The sequence below is a fragment of the Lagenorhynchus albirostris genome, chromosome 2, assembly GCF_949774975.1.
Source record: "Lagenorhynchus albirostris chromosome 2, mLagAlb1.1, whole genome shotgun sequence".
NCBI lineage: Eukaryota > Metazoa > Chordata > Mammalia > Artiodactyla > Delphinidae > Lagenorhynchus > Lagenorhynchus albirostris.
In genome coordinates, this window is record NC_083096.1 from 1,658,406 (window position 1) to 1,675,165 (window position 16,760).

Consider the following 16,760-nt stretch of genomic DNA (forward strand, 5'->3'; position numbering starts at 1 on the left):
ACACGATTACTAACTTACCAGAAGAAAGTGAAGCAACACAGACAAAATTAGTGTGGGACGAGCACAAACACTTACACGCCACCACACAGACCGTCTGAGCCGAGCACGGAAGGCAACAGACTTTCAGCATTGCCTAAGTCAGGGTTCAAACAACATCTAGTGTTAGTGGCCTCTTATGAATAACTCAACTGTTCCATTTAAACAGAGGTGAAGAGATAGGAGAAACGATATGATGAGTTTGCCCAAGTTCAAATATCACCCCCAAAACCTGTATTTTATTCAAGAAACAGAAAAGGTCATTTGGTGCCATGCTTTTATTCAAATGAAAGGGGAAAAACTACACGGTACCAGGAAGTAGCAAATAGGACAGTCCTTTACAGCACAGCGTCGTAAAAAAACCTGTAAGCGATGTTCCGGGGCGCACAGTAAGCACACCAGACACTGCACCGCCCGAAGTGCCCATGAAACCACAGTTAAAAAGCTGAATTCGGCTTTAAAAACAGCCAAATAAAAACGGTTAACAGTCGTTCGAAAGCAAAAGGGAAAAGCCGAGAGGAATGAAAAGCTTTCCAAGGCTGTGTCACGTGGCAGAATCTGACAGGCCGCACTGGTAACCGTTACGGGTTTGTTTGGCAAACTTGACTGAATAATTGTCCTAATAACGTGACCCTCCAATGATGAGAAGCACCAATGTGTTTCAATAAGGTTGACGGATATCTCCAGACTTTATGAAATAGCGTAATTTTCATGTGTATAATTTTCAAAACATAATTTAAAAAAGATCTGCAGACTTAAATATATCCATATTCTTTCCGCATGAAGAAAGTAAAACATACTGAGAGCGAGGAACTTCTGTGGCAACATTCACATTCTACCTTTAGACACTGTGGACATTGTTGGACACACACAAATTTGAGAATAAAGGGTGGTCCTGTCCGGTTTTACATAGTCAGTTCCTCCATTGTCTGGCAGCCAATTAAAAAAATTTAATGGCCAAGTAATGTCACCAAGAAGATTGCTTTGATAAAGGAAATTTAATTGATTGAAAAGAACAAATTTAGTAATGTAGAACGCTTATTAATTCTCCTTTTGTCTCTATTATTTACCACATTTTGATTAGATTCACTTACTTTTTTTTTTTTTTAAACTAGTCAATCTAAACATGTATTTGGCAATCATTTCCTTCTCATTGTGATAGAAACGGTTGTCTGAAAGGTAACATGTGCAGTCCCCCAGTTTAAATCTCCATATATTATATACACAGTATGTATACACTTAAAATATAAGAGTTACATATATCCTGGTCTCTTACATGCAAACAGTAGATCACAAATAGTTCTGAGCTACACATATATCTTGCACAGGTACTGGAAAAAAATCTGTGAATTTTTTTTTTTTTACAGTTTTAACAAATATACATAAATATAAGGACATAAATTACAGTAAAATATTGACAGCATTTGAGAAAATGTTGACAACCCAGATGCACTGATGCCTAAAGGCCTTATAATAATAGAAAAGTACAGTTCAGGGACATCTCATTCCTACTCTTTTTAAAAAATAAGTAAATACATCATATGAGATATTAGTTATTTCTCTAAACCACTCAATTAGAGAAATGTATAAATTTTAGTCTCTACTTCCCGTGAAAGAAAACAGACTACACATCTCATATATGCTACAATACTGTCTTTCCCTCTAAGTTTACACGGTTGTCACAACACTGAAACATAACAGGGTCACAGAATCATTCAAGTCTTTTCCTGAGAATGAAGTTTTTCCCCAACTAACCCTCTGGTATACACTGTTAAAGGAACAAAGACCACATAGAGAAGATTTCAAGTGTGTACTTAATCTAAGCTGAACCACTTGAAAAGGATAAAGAAGAAGAAGAACTCAACGTAAGCAAAAGAATGTGAAGCTATTTTAAAATTAAAACGTAGCCCTTTGTACATGTTTAAAAATTCTAAATATAATTTTTTATATCAGTTATAAATATAATGTAAAGACCTCTTGAGAACTCATGGCAGGAAGTCTTACATCCTCTGATTCCGAGACTATTCTCCAAGTGTCCTTCACTTCCGCCAGCTTATAAAGTGACATACTTTCAGAGAGACAGAAAGCCTTTTTGTTAAAAGAACAATCCAAATTATTCTGAGTTGGCCAGAAGTGGTGTAAAAACAGCACTGATTTAATCAGCAACTTCTTATAACATCTTCTTGGTTAAGCTCATGTGGTTTAAGTGAACCTATAGCAGCTCTTCACGACTTCTCCTCTTATTTAATAGAGAAACATTAATACTTGAGTGAATAATAAATATGGAATTGTAAATACTCAGCAGAATAATTCTTGCAAATGCTCTAACACCATTAAAACATGAGGGTTGCTGTAAAACTAAACACTAGTGTTTCTCTCGGCAGCCTAAGGAAGACGCAAGTTACCTCTGAAGGCCTATTTCCTACTCGCATGATCTCCACGTGAAACAAAATACAAAGGTATCTTGGAACAAACCCCCAGCAGAGAAAAACAGCAAAATAAACCATCTGAAGACAGGCACGTACGTTAAAAAGTTCTTTAAAAAAAAGCAACAAACAAAACACACAATTCGTAATCTTAGCCGTATTTCAACTAGTGTCCATATGAGAACTCAGTGCTTCGACGTATCGAATACCGAGCAGGCGAACCTCCACCTGTGAGCTGGACAGCGCGTCACCGCCTGGCCTATCACCCGTGTGGGTCCTCCTGCACTCCAAACACTGCGGTCTACATTCCAGTTGTCATGACAACAGAGCTGGATGTCCAGTTTCAATTAATAAAAGTCTGTTGGCAATTAGAAAGGTTTTCTATAGGCAGGAAAGATGAAGTGCAAATTTAGCATGAATGTTCTGAAGCGAGTATTTCCCGGTTCCTATGCTTTAGTGGGCAAAAGTTTCTTGGGCGTCACTGGTCTCTTGGTCTGCCATAAATGGCTGTGAATGGTAATGGCATCAACACTGGCAGATAAAGTTTTAGCGGGGATGTGGCTGAACTGTTTCCTGTCAGAATTATATTTGTAAAGGCCCTCGATCATCTTTTTAGTGATAGATTTAGGGCCTATCCCAGTCAGCTTATTAATCTCTTCAGTCTCTGGGCAGTAAGTGTACAAAGACCTGAACTGGCAGCCTGAATCCCGGAACAAGATTAGGAAGTTGTTGGCATCTGACTTCTCCATCTCCTTTAGGATAAGAAACAAAAATAAAAGCCCTTAAACATTTTGCCGAATATAATTTATATAACTGTGTTACGTTTCTTGGCCAGTTTTTATGATATGTAATTTAAAATATAAGTTCTTAGTAGCCAAAACGAGGCATGCAATCCACGTCCAGCACACGGGGATTGAGATGTGTGCAGAGACCTTACCGCTGAGGTCCTGTTGGCTGGGCCGGAATTGTAATCCCGGAGGGACTTAAAAGGGCTGCAGGGTCTGCTAACTCTCGGTCTCAGTCAAACTGTCTCTACCACTAACAACCAGGCACTGGCGATCTCCTTCGCAACAGAGCTTCGTTTTAAAAAAGGCAAATCATGTTATCTACATTTATGAAACGTGAATGAGTGACTCTGGGCAAGAAAATAATTTATAATTTTATATTATCATCTTAAGTCTATGCCTAGTCTTTAATAACATCTGCGGTCTTCCAGAATCCCGTTTGAAGGTAAACTCAGTCTAACAATGAGAACATAGTTAACAGATCTTTCATATGCTGTTGAAATTCTAGGAGTCCCCTGAAGAGCATTTCCTCCTGAACTGAAGGAGAAGACTCCGACAGTTTTACAATGTTGCCAAATCTAATTTTCATGCAAACATGCTTACCTCCAGTATTTTTTTCTTCTGACCTTCATTTACTTTTCCAGCCAAACAGCAATGCGCTAAAGCATTCTGTATTATGTGCTTATTGGATTTTGCACTGGGTTCTTTGAAGAGCTTTGGTCCTGTGGCAGAATTTAATAACAGTAATAAAACAAAAACAGCGTTCCGAAGTCAGAAATACGACTGTGTTTAAACGATGCGGCTGTCCCTACACTGATTAAACTCTGTGATGGAAAACCACATTCTGTGCCGGAGGGCCTCTGGCGGCTCTGCAGCAGTCAGAGCAGGTCAGAGCACTGTTGCATCCGCAGGGACACCCCTGGGGGCCTTCGCGGGCCTTGCTGTGATCGTCACACTGCCCGTCTCACCTCTTTCTCGGGTTTGGTAAGGTGATTGGTGAGCTTAACGCACAATGGGACCGCGAGTAACTTTAGCTTTTAAAAGACAAGAAAAAGCTTCATCTTTTTCTTCTTCCGCACCTCTGGGGTTTTTTCTTAGCATTTTTTTCCCACAACGGTGTCTGTAAAGCACAGAAACCCTTTTTGCCACTTTGCTGGGACATTCGCGCTCGTGAAGGGCCGTGTGTTGGCAGGCTCCCTCCCCCTCACACTAACTCAGCTCTGCCCCGAAAGGCCCTCGGTAGTGTGCCGAGAAACTGGTTCTTTGGGAAAGAAAAAACATGAGCCCTGACCTTTACCTATTTCTAGAGTAAACTACTCCTACCGTGGCTGACTCAGGGCCAGCAATTGTTCTGCAGCCGCATAATTCCTGGAATTTTACAGTCAGCCCGTGAGCTGGTCTGAGCTGGTCAGGTGCGTGCAGCAGGCCTGCAGCTCTGGGCTCCCAGCGGTGCTGCAACACGGCCATTAAGCTGGCCTTGAAGGCTGACACGCTGCTGAAGGGGGCTGTCTTAGAAGCCATAGAACAGGGAGGGAAAGCTCACACCAAGTCAGCCAGCTTTGCCTCCCTGGGCCTTTGGGGGCCACTTCCAGGGCCACACGGATGCAGGCGGGACGCGGGTGGTCTCTGCTCCTCCGCACTTCTCCTGTCCGCCCACCTACCTCTCCAGGGCGCTCACATTTCCTCTCCTGCTTCTTTTCTTTAGTTCTTACCTACTTTCCATTCCATGAGCTTTTCCTTCAATAACACCTCTGCAAACAGAGGCTGGAGGCGGGCCTGACGGGGACGTGCCAGGCTGGGTGCCCTCCTAGACCCAATGCATTCCCATGTCTTCTAGAGCCTCTCAACATTTTTTCAAGACACACTGTTCCAGATACTGAAATCCCAGCGTTAGAGCAGGGGCTTGGTGGACTCTAGCTGTTCCCAGTACTCAGGACCGATGCACTGCTGAGGGACCCTCTCTAAAACTTCTTCAAACCCAAACTACACCACAGAAACGACCTGCATTTTTAAGGGAGAAGTAGAGGAATGAGGTGTTAAGTGGTACTACCTTTTAGAAACTTACCTTAATTCTTCTGGGACAAACCATATCACTGAAACCGACTTACCTGAAAGTGACCACCTACGTTCACTGTTTCGGACCAGTCCTCCGTGTTTAGACCGAGAGGCAAATCAGTGAACCTTTCTTAGCACAGCCTGCGGCTAGTCTCAGCCCCATGTTAAACTGTTTCCCTAAAAATGCACAGGCACTGACCTGTGTACTCTGTTCCAGAAGCCACAGAAGAAGTGGTCGAAGCGTTCTCCCAGTCCTTTTCGCCATTTCTACTGCCACAACGGCTTGGAGACAAGAAGCCTTCTACAGACTCTGATCTAAATAATAAATAACATTTTAATGCCTCAGATAGAGAAAAACATTCGGGGTTCAGAAGGGTATACGTGAGCACCAAACACACTCAACCCAGAGGCTTTAAAACAAGAGGACGGTGATAACTTCGTCTCATTCACAGCTATACATCCAAGTCCTGAGAACTCAGCAGGCACTCCCTAGGTGTCTGCTGAATGACAGAATGAATGGTTTGTCCACATGACAATCGCAATTAACGCAGTAGGGTGGTAATACAAAGATCAGAGCTCAGAGCTGATGACTGTCCCTAGAAACGCTCTTTTCTGTATATGGGTGTTATAGTATAAAATAATGAAATACTGATTCTTTGCTTCTAAGGTACATATATCCTAGAGAAAGAAAGACAGCGTACAAAAGAGATCTTTCCTAAGTCACGAGCAATAATTCCTTACTTTGGAATTATTCTAAAGGGGAAGAAAACTAGAGGCCGGCACTATACCGATGAGGTGCTTTCTGTTTTTACCATGATTATATCACAATCGTAGTGGCAACGACTGATGTACAATTACGGTTAATGTCTTATTGGTGTCATAGTTCTAAAATTCTGAAAGATAAAAAACTGAAAGATGAACAGACCTCTTTACATATAAATTTCTTTTAACAGAAACCCAAACTCTCCTAGCGAGCAACACTTATAAACATTTGTGACTATGGTCCGTTCACTGGGAAATACAAAGTAACATTTTCTACGAAAACGCTTATGCTGCAACTTACCTCGGGGTCCTCCTGCCTGAATGCACACTCTCGCTGTCGCCTGTGTTCAGTGACGCCAAAGAAAGGCTAGAGACTGAAAAGACACGATAAATTTGTGATCCTGAATAAAAGCAAGATTAGAAATTCAAAAGGAACAACTGGAAAAGAGTCTGCTCATTAGGCAACACCAGCATATGAAAACGGAGCTCACGCGGTTTCTTTTCCTTTTTAGATGCATAATACGCTTGCATGCATGTACGCACAATTTATTCAAAATGAGCAAGGAACTACTTTTGAGAAATAATGAAATAAGTGAGGAATTAAGAGGTACAAACTTCCAGTTGGAAGATAAAGGAGTCACGGGGATGAAATGTACAGGGTGGGGAACATAGTCAATAACTGTGTAATATCTTTGTACGGTGACAGGTGGTAACTAGACTAACCCTGGTGATCATTTTGAAACGTATGGAAACATCAAATGAATCACTATGTTGTGTAACAGGAACTAACACAGTGTTGTAGGTCAATTATACTTCAACAAACAAACCAACTCATAGATAAAGAGATCAGATTTGTGGTTACCAGAGGTGGGGGGAGGGAGGGGGAACTGGAAGAAGGTGGTGGAAAGGTACAACTTCCAGTTACAAGACAAACAGTCCTGGGGATGTGATGTACAGCAAGACGATTACGGTTTATAATTTATCTAACACTGCTGTGTGATATATGACACGAAAACTGCTAAGAGTAAATCCTAGGAGTTCTCATCACAAGGAACAAATATGTTTTTCTTCTCCTTTACTGTTGTATCTATACGAGATGAGATGATGGATGTTCAGTAAATTTACTGTGGTCACCATTTCATGATGTATGTAAGTCAGATCATTATACTGTGCATCTTAAATTTATACAGTGCTGTATGCTAATTATATCTCAATAAGGCTGGAAGAAAAAAAAAGAAATAATGACAAAATTAAGTGCTGTCAGGATTTATTCCAGAAACAACATGGTAATATGAGATATAATACAGTGATTATAAGGAAAAAGTTAACAATAAGAAAAATTAACAAAGAAATTAACAAGAAGAATAAAATATATTTAGGAGTATCTAATTACCAGGTAGAAAATTAATTTATTAATTTCAGCCAATACTGGGTATCAAAAATTTTCACTGACTAGAAAAGGTAGAGTTCTCTTTATTTTTTGAACTGAAGTATAGTTAATTTACAATGTTGTGTTAGTTTCTGGTGTATAGCAAAGTGATTCAGTTATATATTATATATATATATATATATATATATATATATATATATATACACACACACACACACATTCTTTTTCAGATTCTTTTCCATTATAAGTCTATTACAAGATACTGAATATAGTTCCCTGTGCTGTACAGTAGGTCCTTGTTGGTTCTCTATTTTATATATAGTAGTGTGTACCTGTTAATCCCAAACTCCTACTTTATCTCACCCACCCCGCCCCTTTTCCCCTTTGGTAACCATAAGTTTGTTTTCTACGTCTGTGAGCATTAGAGGTCTCTTTAAACAGTCAATGTTATGTTATTTTCCTTCAGTTTTAGAATTACTCTAGGAATTCTCTAAAATTTTCCATGGCATTTAGTTTTAATAAAGTAAACATTAAAAAAATAAGAGTATGCATGTTGAATTTAGAAAAAAATATTATCTCAACTCCAGAAATTATAAATTTGGATTTTTGACCATTTATATCTTAAAGGAGGGACTCATGAACTCCTGATCTTATATTCCTGGTTATACTGACATGTTCTGTACACATTCCTGGCACACAATGCTTATCCTTCAATTTACCAGTACAGAAAGGGCAGTTAATGATCCAGGGAGCTGACGTCTGAGGGCGAGCTCCCTGCCAGGTTAGTGTTTAAGCTGGATGTTCAGCCCCTGCGTTTGCTCTGTTGGCCATATGCATGCACACATAATACACTCAAGTCACCGGAAGCATCCTCTGCTCGTTCTGGTTCTGCACACAGGGAGTGTGCAGTTCAGCCCCGAGCAAGCCCTGCCAGCGTGACTGCCCAGGCTGCTGTGGCTATGAACAGACTCCTCACAATGCACGTGTTACCTGGAGGACCTTTTATGGGTGTTTTGGGGGATTCAATGTGGTCTCTGTGGATAGACTTCGGCCGCTGCTTTTTCTGCTTTGCTCCCTGAGGCCGAGGTTTGATGACCGTGTCCATGTCTTCCATGAGCTTCAGCTGCTTGCGCCTCAGGTACTCCTGCCGGATGAACTCCCGGCGGGCTCGCTCATCTTCCTTCTTCTGACGTTCTTCCTCGGTTTTACGCCTAGGAAACAAGCGGGTACATTTCTTTGTGCACAACACTGTCAGGTGTGCGCGTAAGTGAGAAGGAAGAATGATTCAGCCCCTGGGAAACTGGTTCATTTAAAATGTACTTGAGATCATTTAGGTCACTTAAATATACCATTAATAAGTAAGTACTTAAAAAATGCGCGCGTGCGCGTGTGTGTGTGTGTGTAAAACCCAGGAAAATTACTTTCAATTAATGTTTCTGGAGAACTTTAAGATGCCTCAAACTCAGGATAAAAATATGCAACCAAGTAACACTTTGGGAAAATAACTTCTAAAACGCACCCCAAATCAGCGTTGTCTCTATATTCTGCAAAGGTCCCTAAACACCGTTAACAAGAGCCAGGGGGACACCACCTCCCACGGACCCCACGCAGCGGCCCCCACCTGGTCTCCTCTTTCTTGTGCTCCATCTCAGCTTCCAGCTGTTGCTTCCGCAGCTGGGTCTCTTTCTCCCTTCTTAATCGTTTCTCCAACAAAGCTGCCCGTTTCATTGCCATATCATTTTCTGCTTTTTGATCATCCTAAGAGTGAATGTCATTGAGAAAGAGGAAACATCTGAGGCACCAACATCCTCATGTTCAATGCTTGTGGCCACATGGAGGGGTCACTCTTAATAACTGAAAATCCAAACTGTCTAGTGAAGCTCACTCCAACCGCACCATAGATGGACATGTTCCAAAATTATGAGGGGAGAAATGAATTAAAGTGGTAATACTTTTATCAAGTAACAGAGGACACAAAGTTCTTTGATTACATGTTTTCAAAACTTAGGAAGTTAGCAAAGAACAACATAAAAAGGAAAAAAAAAGACAAAGGTTTTTTGGGCCCTGATAAATAACTGATAGAGTGGAGAGTTTCCCCACAATTTTTAAAACTGCATTTAAATTGTATTTAAATACATGCTTAATATAGAAAACTCAAGTAAAAGCATCAAAAAAATGAGCTACCCAAACCTGTATCACATAAATGAAGCTATTGCTGCATGATTTTCTTTAAAAAGTTGAGGTCCTGACAGTTTGCTTGCTGGGTTCTGAACTATACCACAGGTTTTTCCTTTGAAGAGAAGACGAGCATACTTATACTCCTAACCCCAGAGCTAGTTCATGACCTGTAGGTGTCCTGAGCCTGCCCCAGCTTCTACCTGAAGGCTCAGGGAGCTCAGAAGTCAGGAAAGTAACCAGCTGTAGAAGTGGTTCCCTGTCGTAAGGATGCCTTGCTTATTAATTCAACAAGTGTTTCCTGCGTGTCTAATACATTCACAACATAGTGTCAGACATTACAGATACTAAAATATGAAAAAGATAGGGCACCTTAGGTTAAGGAGCTTCTAGATCCCACGGGGAAGAGGTACAAACAAGGTGCTTTGCACAGAAACCCAGAGAGAGATGAACTCTGAATGGAGAAAGTCAGAAGATACCATTCAAACAGTCAGTCCAAACATTCACACGTCTGTGTCAAACAAACTACACACACTGCAATTTGCCAGGCACTTTACTATGCTCTGGGGATAAGGAGATGCAGTGTCTCTAGGAGTTCACAGTCTAAGAGAAATCGTAACAGAAGCAAATCACAAGGCAGTTGGAAATTCTGGGTCAGCAGCATTACTATGAGGATGTTTAGGATACAAGAGACCCAGAGGAGAACATATTCACATCTACCCAAGGAATCATGAAAGGCTGCAGCAAACAGATGAGGCCTGAAGTTAGTCTTACAAAACATCCCAAACAGAGTTATGGGGGGAGAGGGTGGACCAACAGGCTTGGATCAGTCTGTGAAAGGCCCCTGAATACATGCTGAGGGGTTTAAGTTTATCCAACAGGCAACTCTAAGAGACTCTGTCGAGTTATGCTACCAAGTGGCAGTGTGACGAATGGGACCATGACAGAGGCAGGGAGCCCCGCGAATGAGCTATGACCACGGTCCAAGGGGGGAGTACTGGGCGGTGAAAACTGAAGTGAGGAAACGAGGGTAGAGATGGACTGTACGTTTTACACCCAAGGATGCCCCTCTGTTCTCCTTTCTCTGCAGGTGCAGAGGTAGCAAGGTCTCTAAAATTAAACACATCTATTACTGTCTACAGTAGCAGCCTATTAAAAAAAAATAGTAGTTCTACACGGTTAAGAGACAAAACACAACCCACATTCAAATTTCTAAACATTAAAAAGGGCCGAGAGGGTCATCTCTCTATGACCAACTTCAAAGTAAGTTACCAGGTTCCAATATTTAATGATCCTAAGTAAAACTAGCAGTTGTAACCACTTCAGTATTCGCGGGTTTTGACCCCGATAGGACTGCTGTACGTTTCATTTAAAACCCGAAATTATAAACTGTTGCCACTGAGTGCTGTCTTTCTGTCTATATTCCCAATTGTGGAGCTATTCAGGATCACAAACTATTTACTTTAGTCCCTTAACTAAACAAAGAAACATGAGTAGCACACATATACATGCTTCTGATTATAAAGAACCCTGTATTATTCCCTATAGGGAATTTGGAAAAATGTAAAGATGAAAAAAGGGATGACAGGAGAAACATTTTTAAATAATATTAGGCTTTTCTGGTTCTAATACCTATGATAAATTTCAAGATCTTACCATCACGAGGTGATACTGCTCAGTATTTGTGTTAGTTGGCTGTAGTATTGTTTAAACACATGTCACATCCAACACCGATCCTGAGATTAGGGGTCATATGCTACACCTTCGCCAATGCTTCTAGAGAAGCTATTTCAATGACAACTGCTCCAATTATATACTTTTAAATGTTTCACCTTGCACGAGTCTGTCTGGTCAGTTTTCAAAAGATTTTTTAAAAAACAATACATACAAGGGAAGATGGTCAGTATTAAGAAAATAAACTAAAGCAGACTTACATGCAATGAATGCCAAGTTATGAGCTTTTTACAAAGTGGCCACTGCACATCTTTTGGAAGAGTGTGAATCACTTGGTTTTCAAAAGGCTTTGGTGAAAGTGAGAGAGTCAGAGGGACAAAAACAGCACGTCTAAACATGTACCACCATGTGATGAAAGGAGGACTGTTCTAGAAACCAATGTGCCCGAACAGAACTGCAGTCCGCAAGGGCGGGCCAGAATACATTTTAGGATTAATGGCAGACCTGGAACGAGAAGGGCGGCTGCCAAAGCAGCAAGCGCACCCACTGAAAACACCCACCGGCGAAGAGGCCTGGGCCACGCGGGTCAGCGTTACCTTAAAGAAGAATCCACAGCATACTTTCTGGTCGTCATCAACTGGTTCTTTATCACTTTCTCCGTCATATTTTTCAACAGATACCTCAGCCTTTTCAGGGGCTTTCAAATCTGAGAGGGAGACTTCAATCAGATTAGCACTTTTAGGAGCAGCGGGTGGGAAGGCAGGTCTGCAAGGAGGCTCTGCAGGCTGACTCACGCGGTCCTCGCTCCCGGTGGGCCACGCGGTCTCCGTGGCGGGCCGCGCCAGGCCCTCGGGAGCCGCAGGGGGCGGAGCCTGCGCCTCCTCGTCCTCCGGGATGTGCCCGTGCTGCTCCCGAGGGCCCGTGGACCCCTCCCCCTCCTCCTCCCCCTCCTCGTCCTCCGCTCCCTCCTTGCGTCCGGACTCCTTCGCTTCCGGCTCTCCGCCGCCCCCCAAGCACACGAAGGACCTGGTCTGAATGGGGACCTGACTCGGGGAGAACCTCCTGAGCCGAGGGAGGCTGTCCACAGAGCGAGGGGGCGTCAGCGTTCGGTGCAAGGGCGTGAGTTTCAATTCATTTGGCCTGGGAGTTCTCTGAGTTTTGACGGAGAAGGAGGCGCTCTTCCTGGCAGCGGGCTGCGGAGACGGGTGGGCAGGGCGGGGGGCTTCGGCCGGCGGCCGGTGGGGCTTCCCTGCGCGGGCCGGCCGGTGCGGAGAGGGCGGGGGTGGGGAGATGACCCAGGCCTGCTGCTCGCGCATGTGCATCAGCAGCTCCTGCTGCAGCGCCAGGCGCTGCATCTCCCGCTGCAGGACGAGCAGGGAGGCGTTGAGCCTCTCGATGGAGCGCGTGTGCTCCAGCAGCTCGCCGTCCTGCGGCGGCTCCTCCGCGGGGCCGGCCGGGCTCCACGGCCCCTCGGGGTCGCCGGGCGCGCTCGGGGACGGCGGCCACCTGCCCACGGGGCTCTCCGTGCCCTCCTTGGGGTCCGCCGGGGACCCGCTCCTCGGCCCGTTCGCCTTCTGTGGCTCCTTCTCCGGCGGCCGCTCCGCGTACACTTTCCCGTCTTCCGCGCCAGCCGCCTCCTCCCGGGGCAGGGAGGGGCCGTCCCCTTTCCTTTTCACCACGGTGAGAAAGGCCGTTCGCCCCATCTTCTGCCTCTGCTTGGTGAACGCGGCCTCCATCTTCTTCTTCTGGGCCTCGATGGCCCGCCGTTTCTCCTCCAGCTTCATCCTGAGATGCACCACCTCGGAGGCCAGCAGCTGCGTGGTGTCCCGGCCGTGCGGAAGGCCCGTGTCCTCTGGGGTCTGTGCCCAGGCCACCACGTGAGGGATGTTGAGCTCCGAGCCCTCCGGCGTGGTCTTCTGAGAACTGCTGCCGCTGCTTTTTCCGTCGGTGTGATTCAGCTTCCGGAACTTCTGTTCGGCAAAGCTGGTCATCTTCACGCCGGAACTGGAGGAGGCGCTGCTACCGGGCTGGGACTTGGTGCTGACGGTGCTGGGACAGGGGCTCAAGGCCTCTCTGGGGTTGTAGTCCTGGAGGAATTTGGATGTGTCGTCCACGTCAGAGTCCAGACTCACGGTGTAGTCTCTCAGGGAAGAGTCTTCATCCATAGTTTCCGGAATGTCCTCTGAAGGGACGTGGATCCCCGTGTCCACCTCTGTGTTGTCAGTGACGGGGCTCGAGGCGCCTTTCGTGTCCGCCATGCTCTCGGGACTGGACTGGCTGCGCGGGACGCTGCAGTTCAGGACGCCCACGTCCTGGCTGTGGAGGAAGAAGCCGTTGGCAAGCTGGTCCGGCCGAGGGGTGTGGGCAGGCTTCTCAGTGTCATGGATTATCTGTAACGCCTCTTCGATGCTGGGGGTCCCGACCTGACTGCCGAACTCATCGAGGAGCACCCTGCTCTGCAGAGCTCCATTCGGAAGCCTGTGAGCCATGTTCTGCTTAGAACCTACTTCGTTTGTGTTTAGGGGCACGTAGGCCGTCAGGTGGCCGTGAGAGCCCACCTGAAGTTCTTCTTCAATGCTTCCTGCTCCCTCCTCCCCATTTACTGGCTTGAAGGACAGATTTTTCCTAATGTTCTTGGATACACGACTGTTGTTCAGAGTAAGTCCTTCATTACTAATAGAACGAGTGATTCCTTGGTTTGGAGTGGATCTCTGTATACTACTTTCTTTATCGAAAGAAATATCAAATGAAACGCCATGCACTGATGATCTAAAAAAAAATTAAAGAGAAAATCTTTAAATAATCCCAGAAAGGAAACAATCTGATATCACTGAACAGCAACAGTTATTTGAAATTATGCTTCCTTTCTTTCCCATTTCTCATAAGCACATTGTCCTCAAGGCGAGGGTAAGGCTGTCGGGCCACCCGTCACATTTGGCCCCTTTGGTCACTCTATCATCGGCCCACGTTGCCCTTTTCAAATGCAGGTACTAATTAAATTGCAATCTGGCTAACAAGGGGGTGGGGGCGGGGAATGAGCAGTTCTTGAGAACGTGAGTACACTAAAAATAAGTCTCTGTGTACCTTTTCTCCTTGGGCCATGTCCCTATGAAGCCGTCAACATAGGACATAGATGAAGACCTTCTTATTCCTCCTTCAAATGCGTAAAAGTAAAAGTCATTGAAATCATGTAAAAAAAATTTAACTTACAATAATTTAACAGATTTCACATAAGGTAAGTACATGTGGAGAAATAAAGATCATTTTGTTAAAAGCAAGCATAGAGAAGCAGCCCTTTTAGTGTGTCATATGTAACACTTTTTAGAAAAAAGAACTGGATACTTTTATTTACATTTATTCTCAATCATTTTCTAGTTAACCACTTAAATGGCATTTTCCTAGGCTTTTTCAAATACATTACCTGAGGCTGAAGGATGAGCTTGGGGACGTGAGTGTCTAGAAGGCAAATGAGGACGAGAGTGTGTAAGCGCAGCTCCTTCCCCACTGCAACGTAAAATACACGTCAATCAAATGTCATAAAGTGTCTAGCTCTTGCATATAAATTTTAGATACAACAGCTGAAGTCGGAAACAACACTGTCACTTCCGACTCTCCATCCTAAGTGAAAAAAAAAGATAATAAGGAAACATAATATAGTGTTTAAACCAAAGAATGGCGGTGATTATATGTATCTCTATGTATTTTATGTCTTTTAGCCCAAGAGCTTGAAACGCTACTTTCATGTACAGCTCAATGTCCTTATGAGACAAGATACGGCACATTATTTTCATTTTACAAATAGAAAGACTGAGAATTAAAGAAAGTAAAGTCGTCAACTTGCAGTATTCTGGTCAAATCTCAATCTCTAAAAGTACAGGAATGATGAATCCTTGTGAAAGAGCCTGGCACCCCCTGCTCGCGGGCAGTCTGCACGTCTTTAACACTTAACATTTTTTCTGATTTAACTCCACCCTGTTCCAGTTAATGCAGCGGATCACACAGTCTACTTCTCAGTTTCTGACGACATTTGGCCACAATTTAGTTTTTCTTTTTCTGCGTTTTCAGTCCACCACGGCCTACCTTGTAGCAGGTGAAACTAAGCATCCCGACCCCAATGGGCTGAGACTAAGCTGGGAGCAGGACGCCGTGACCTCTGCAGCTCCCTGCGACCACACTACCTCTCGGCTAACGCAAACTGCGAAGGTGGACAATCAGCTAAAGGATACAAAGGTAAGCCACAATGCTGCATTCTTATTATTTAATGAAAGCTTAATTCACGAGCTTTCCAGAAGCAACAACGCCCGGAGCACGTGCACACCTTCGCTGTTGCTTAGCTCCCACAGCCCCCGCCCCTGCCCCGCACATCAGTTTCCTCTCACTGGCGTCCCGGGTCGTTTCCTGGGAAACCCGGGGAGAGGACCCCACGCTGCTCCCTGTCTCGTCCGTCTCTCTCATCCCCGCTCCAGTAGCCTTTCCGCAACCTCTACCCTTCCTACATCTACAACAGGAGCATAATCCTGAAGAGATGTAAGTTCGGTTATTAAAATAGGTTCACTCTTTTCTTCTTCCCCAAGTAATGGCTAAACTGTGGTACCTTCCTACAGTTGCCTTACTTCACGCCTGCACAGAGGATTTTGATGTGGGGTGATTCCCGAACAGGTTAGTAGCCAAGCGTGTGCAGTAGCTGCTACCAATGTCTTGCTTTGCTGTCTTCTTCCTTTGGCTTTTTTTCCTCGTAAGGTCACCATTCAGGTGCGATAACATTTGTAAATGTGGCTGCATTATTCCCAGGAAGAGCAGAAATCCTTGAATCCTTCCCCAAAAGTTCTACAATGGGAGAACTACAAATGGACCATATAGAAACTCATAGAAATGAAAGGATTACACAATGACTCTTCAAGGAAAAGGATTCAGACATCCATCTGGTTATAGGAAGTTCTTCTGCTGGGAGAAAGGAGAAAGGTAGCCACTCAGATATCTGAGAGACAGAGAAGGAATGAGTCTTCCAGAGAATCTTAAGACATTTCCCAGTGTCAGAAAGGTAGAAGGTCGTCCACTCAAGTTCCTAGAAATAATAATCATGGAATAACCTAGTCTTTAACTGGAAAGTTTCAGAGGTTTTAAAGATTTAACAGTACAAGAGTTACGACCCAGAATACTGAGTGTTTTCTAAATTTTCAGGGAAGGAAATGCCACTATCCAACCGACCCAGGAAAGCACTGAGGAAGTAGCGTGTACAAAGAAGTTTCCGACGGGATAAAACAGAGACGCTCCTGGATCAGCCACATTCTAACCTAATCCCTTTGTGGTAAATCTCAGGGGTGGTTACGAAATAGAAAACTTAGTGGAAGTAAGAAAATCTATAGGAGTCAATCAGAGGGTAAGGGAAGGAAAATGCCTTCTTAATCTGAAGGAAATACTTAGCGAGATGAGAAGTTCACAGCGCTAAGAAGCCCT

The 16,760-nt window shown here is 44.1% G+C and overlaps 1 protein-coding gene across 4 annotated transcripts in view; it reads right to left on the reverse strand.

Moving 5' to 3' along the window:
- Nucleotides 1–299: 299 nt before the first annotated feature.
- The window catches only part of CAMSAP2 (calmodulin regulated spectrin associated protein family member 2), a 98,680-nt gene continuing 82,219 nt past the window's right edge, over nt 300–16,760 (reverse strand). For 2 of the 4 annotated variants that reach the window (XM_060126665.1, XM_060126652.1), the window contains 9 exons: nt 14,725–14,807; nt 14,388–14,457; nt 11,900–14,072; nt 9,076–9,212; nt 8,445–8,665; nt 6,366–6,438; nt 5,502–5,617; nt 3,851–3,969; nt 300–3,214 (listed from right to left, as the gene is read on the reverse strand). In XM_060126665.1, coding sequence (XP_059982648.1) covers nt 2,909–3,214; nt 3,851–3,969; nt 5,502–5,617; nt 6,366–6,438; nt 8,445–8,665; nt 9,076–9,212; nt 11,900–14,072; nt 14,388–14,457; nt 14,725–14,807 — 3,298 coding nt within the window. In that variant the 3' untranslated portion in view covers nt 300–2,908. Of the gene's footprint in view, nt 3,215–3,850; nt 3,970–5,501; nt 5,618–6,365; nt 6,439–8,444; nt 8,666–9,075; nt 9,213–11,899; nt 14,073–14,387; nt 14,458–14,724; nt 14,808–16,760 lie in introns of those variants that run through there. The other 2 variants (XM_060126660.1, XM_060126675.1) reach the window with 2 other exon arrangements.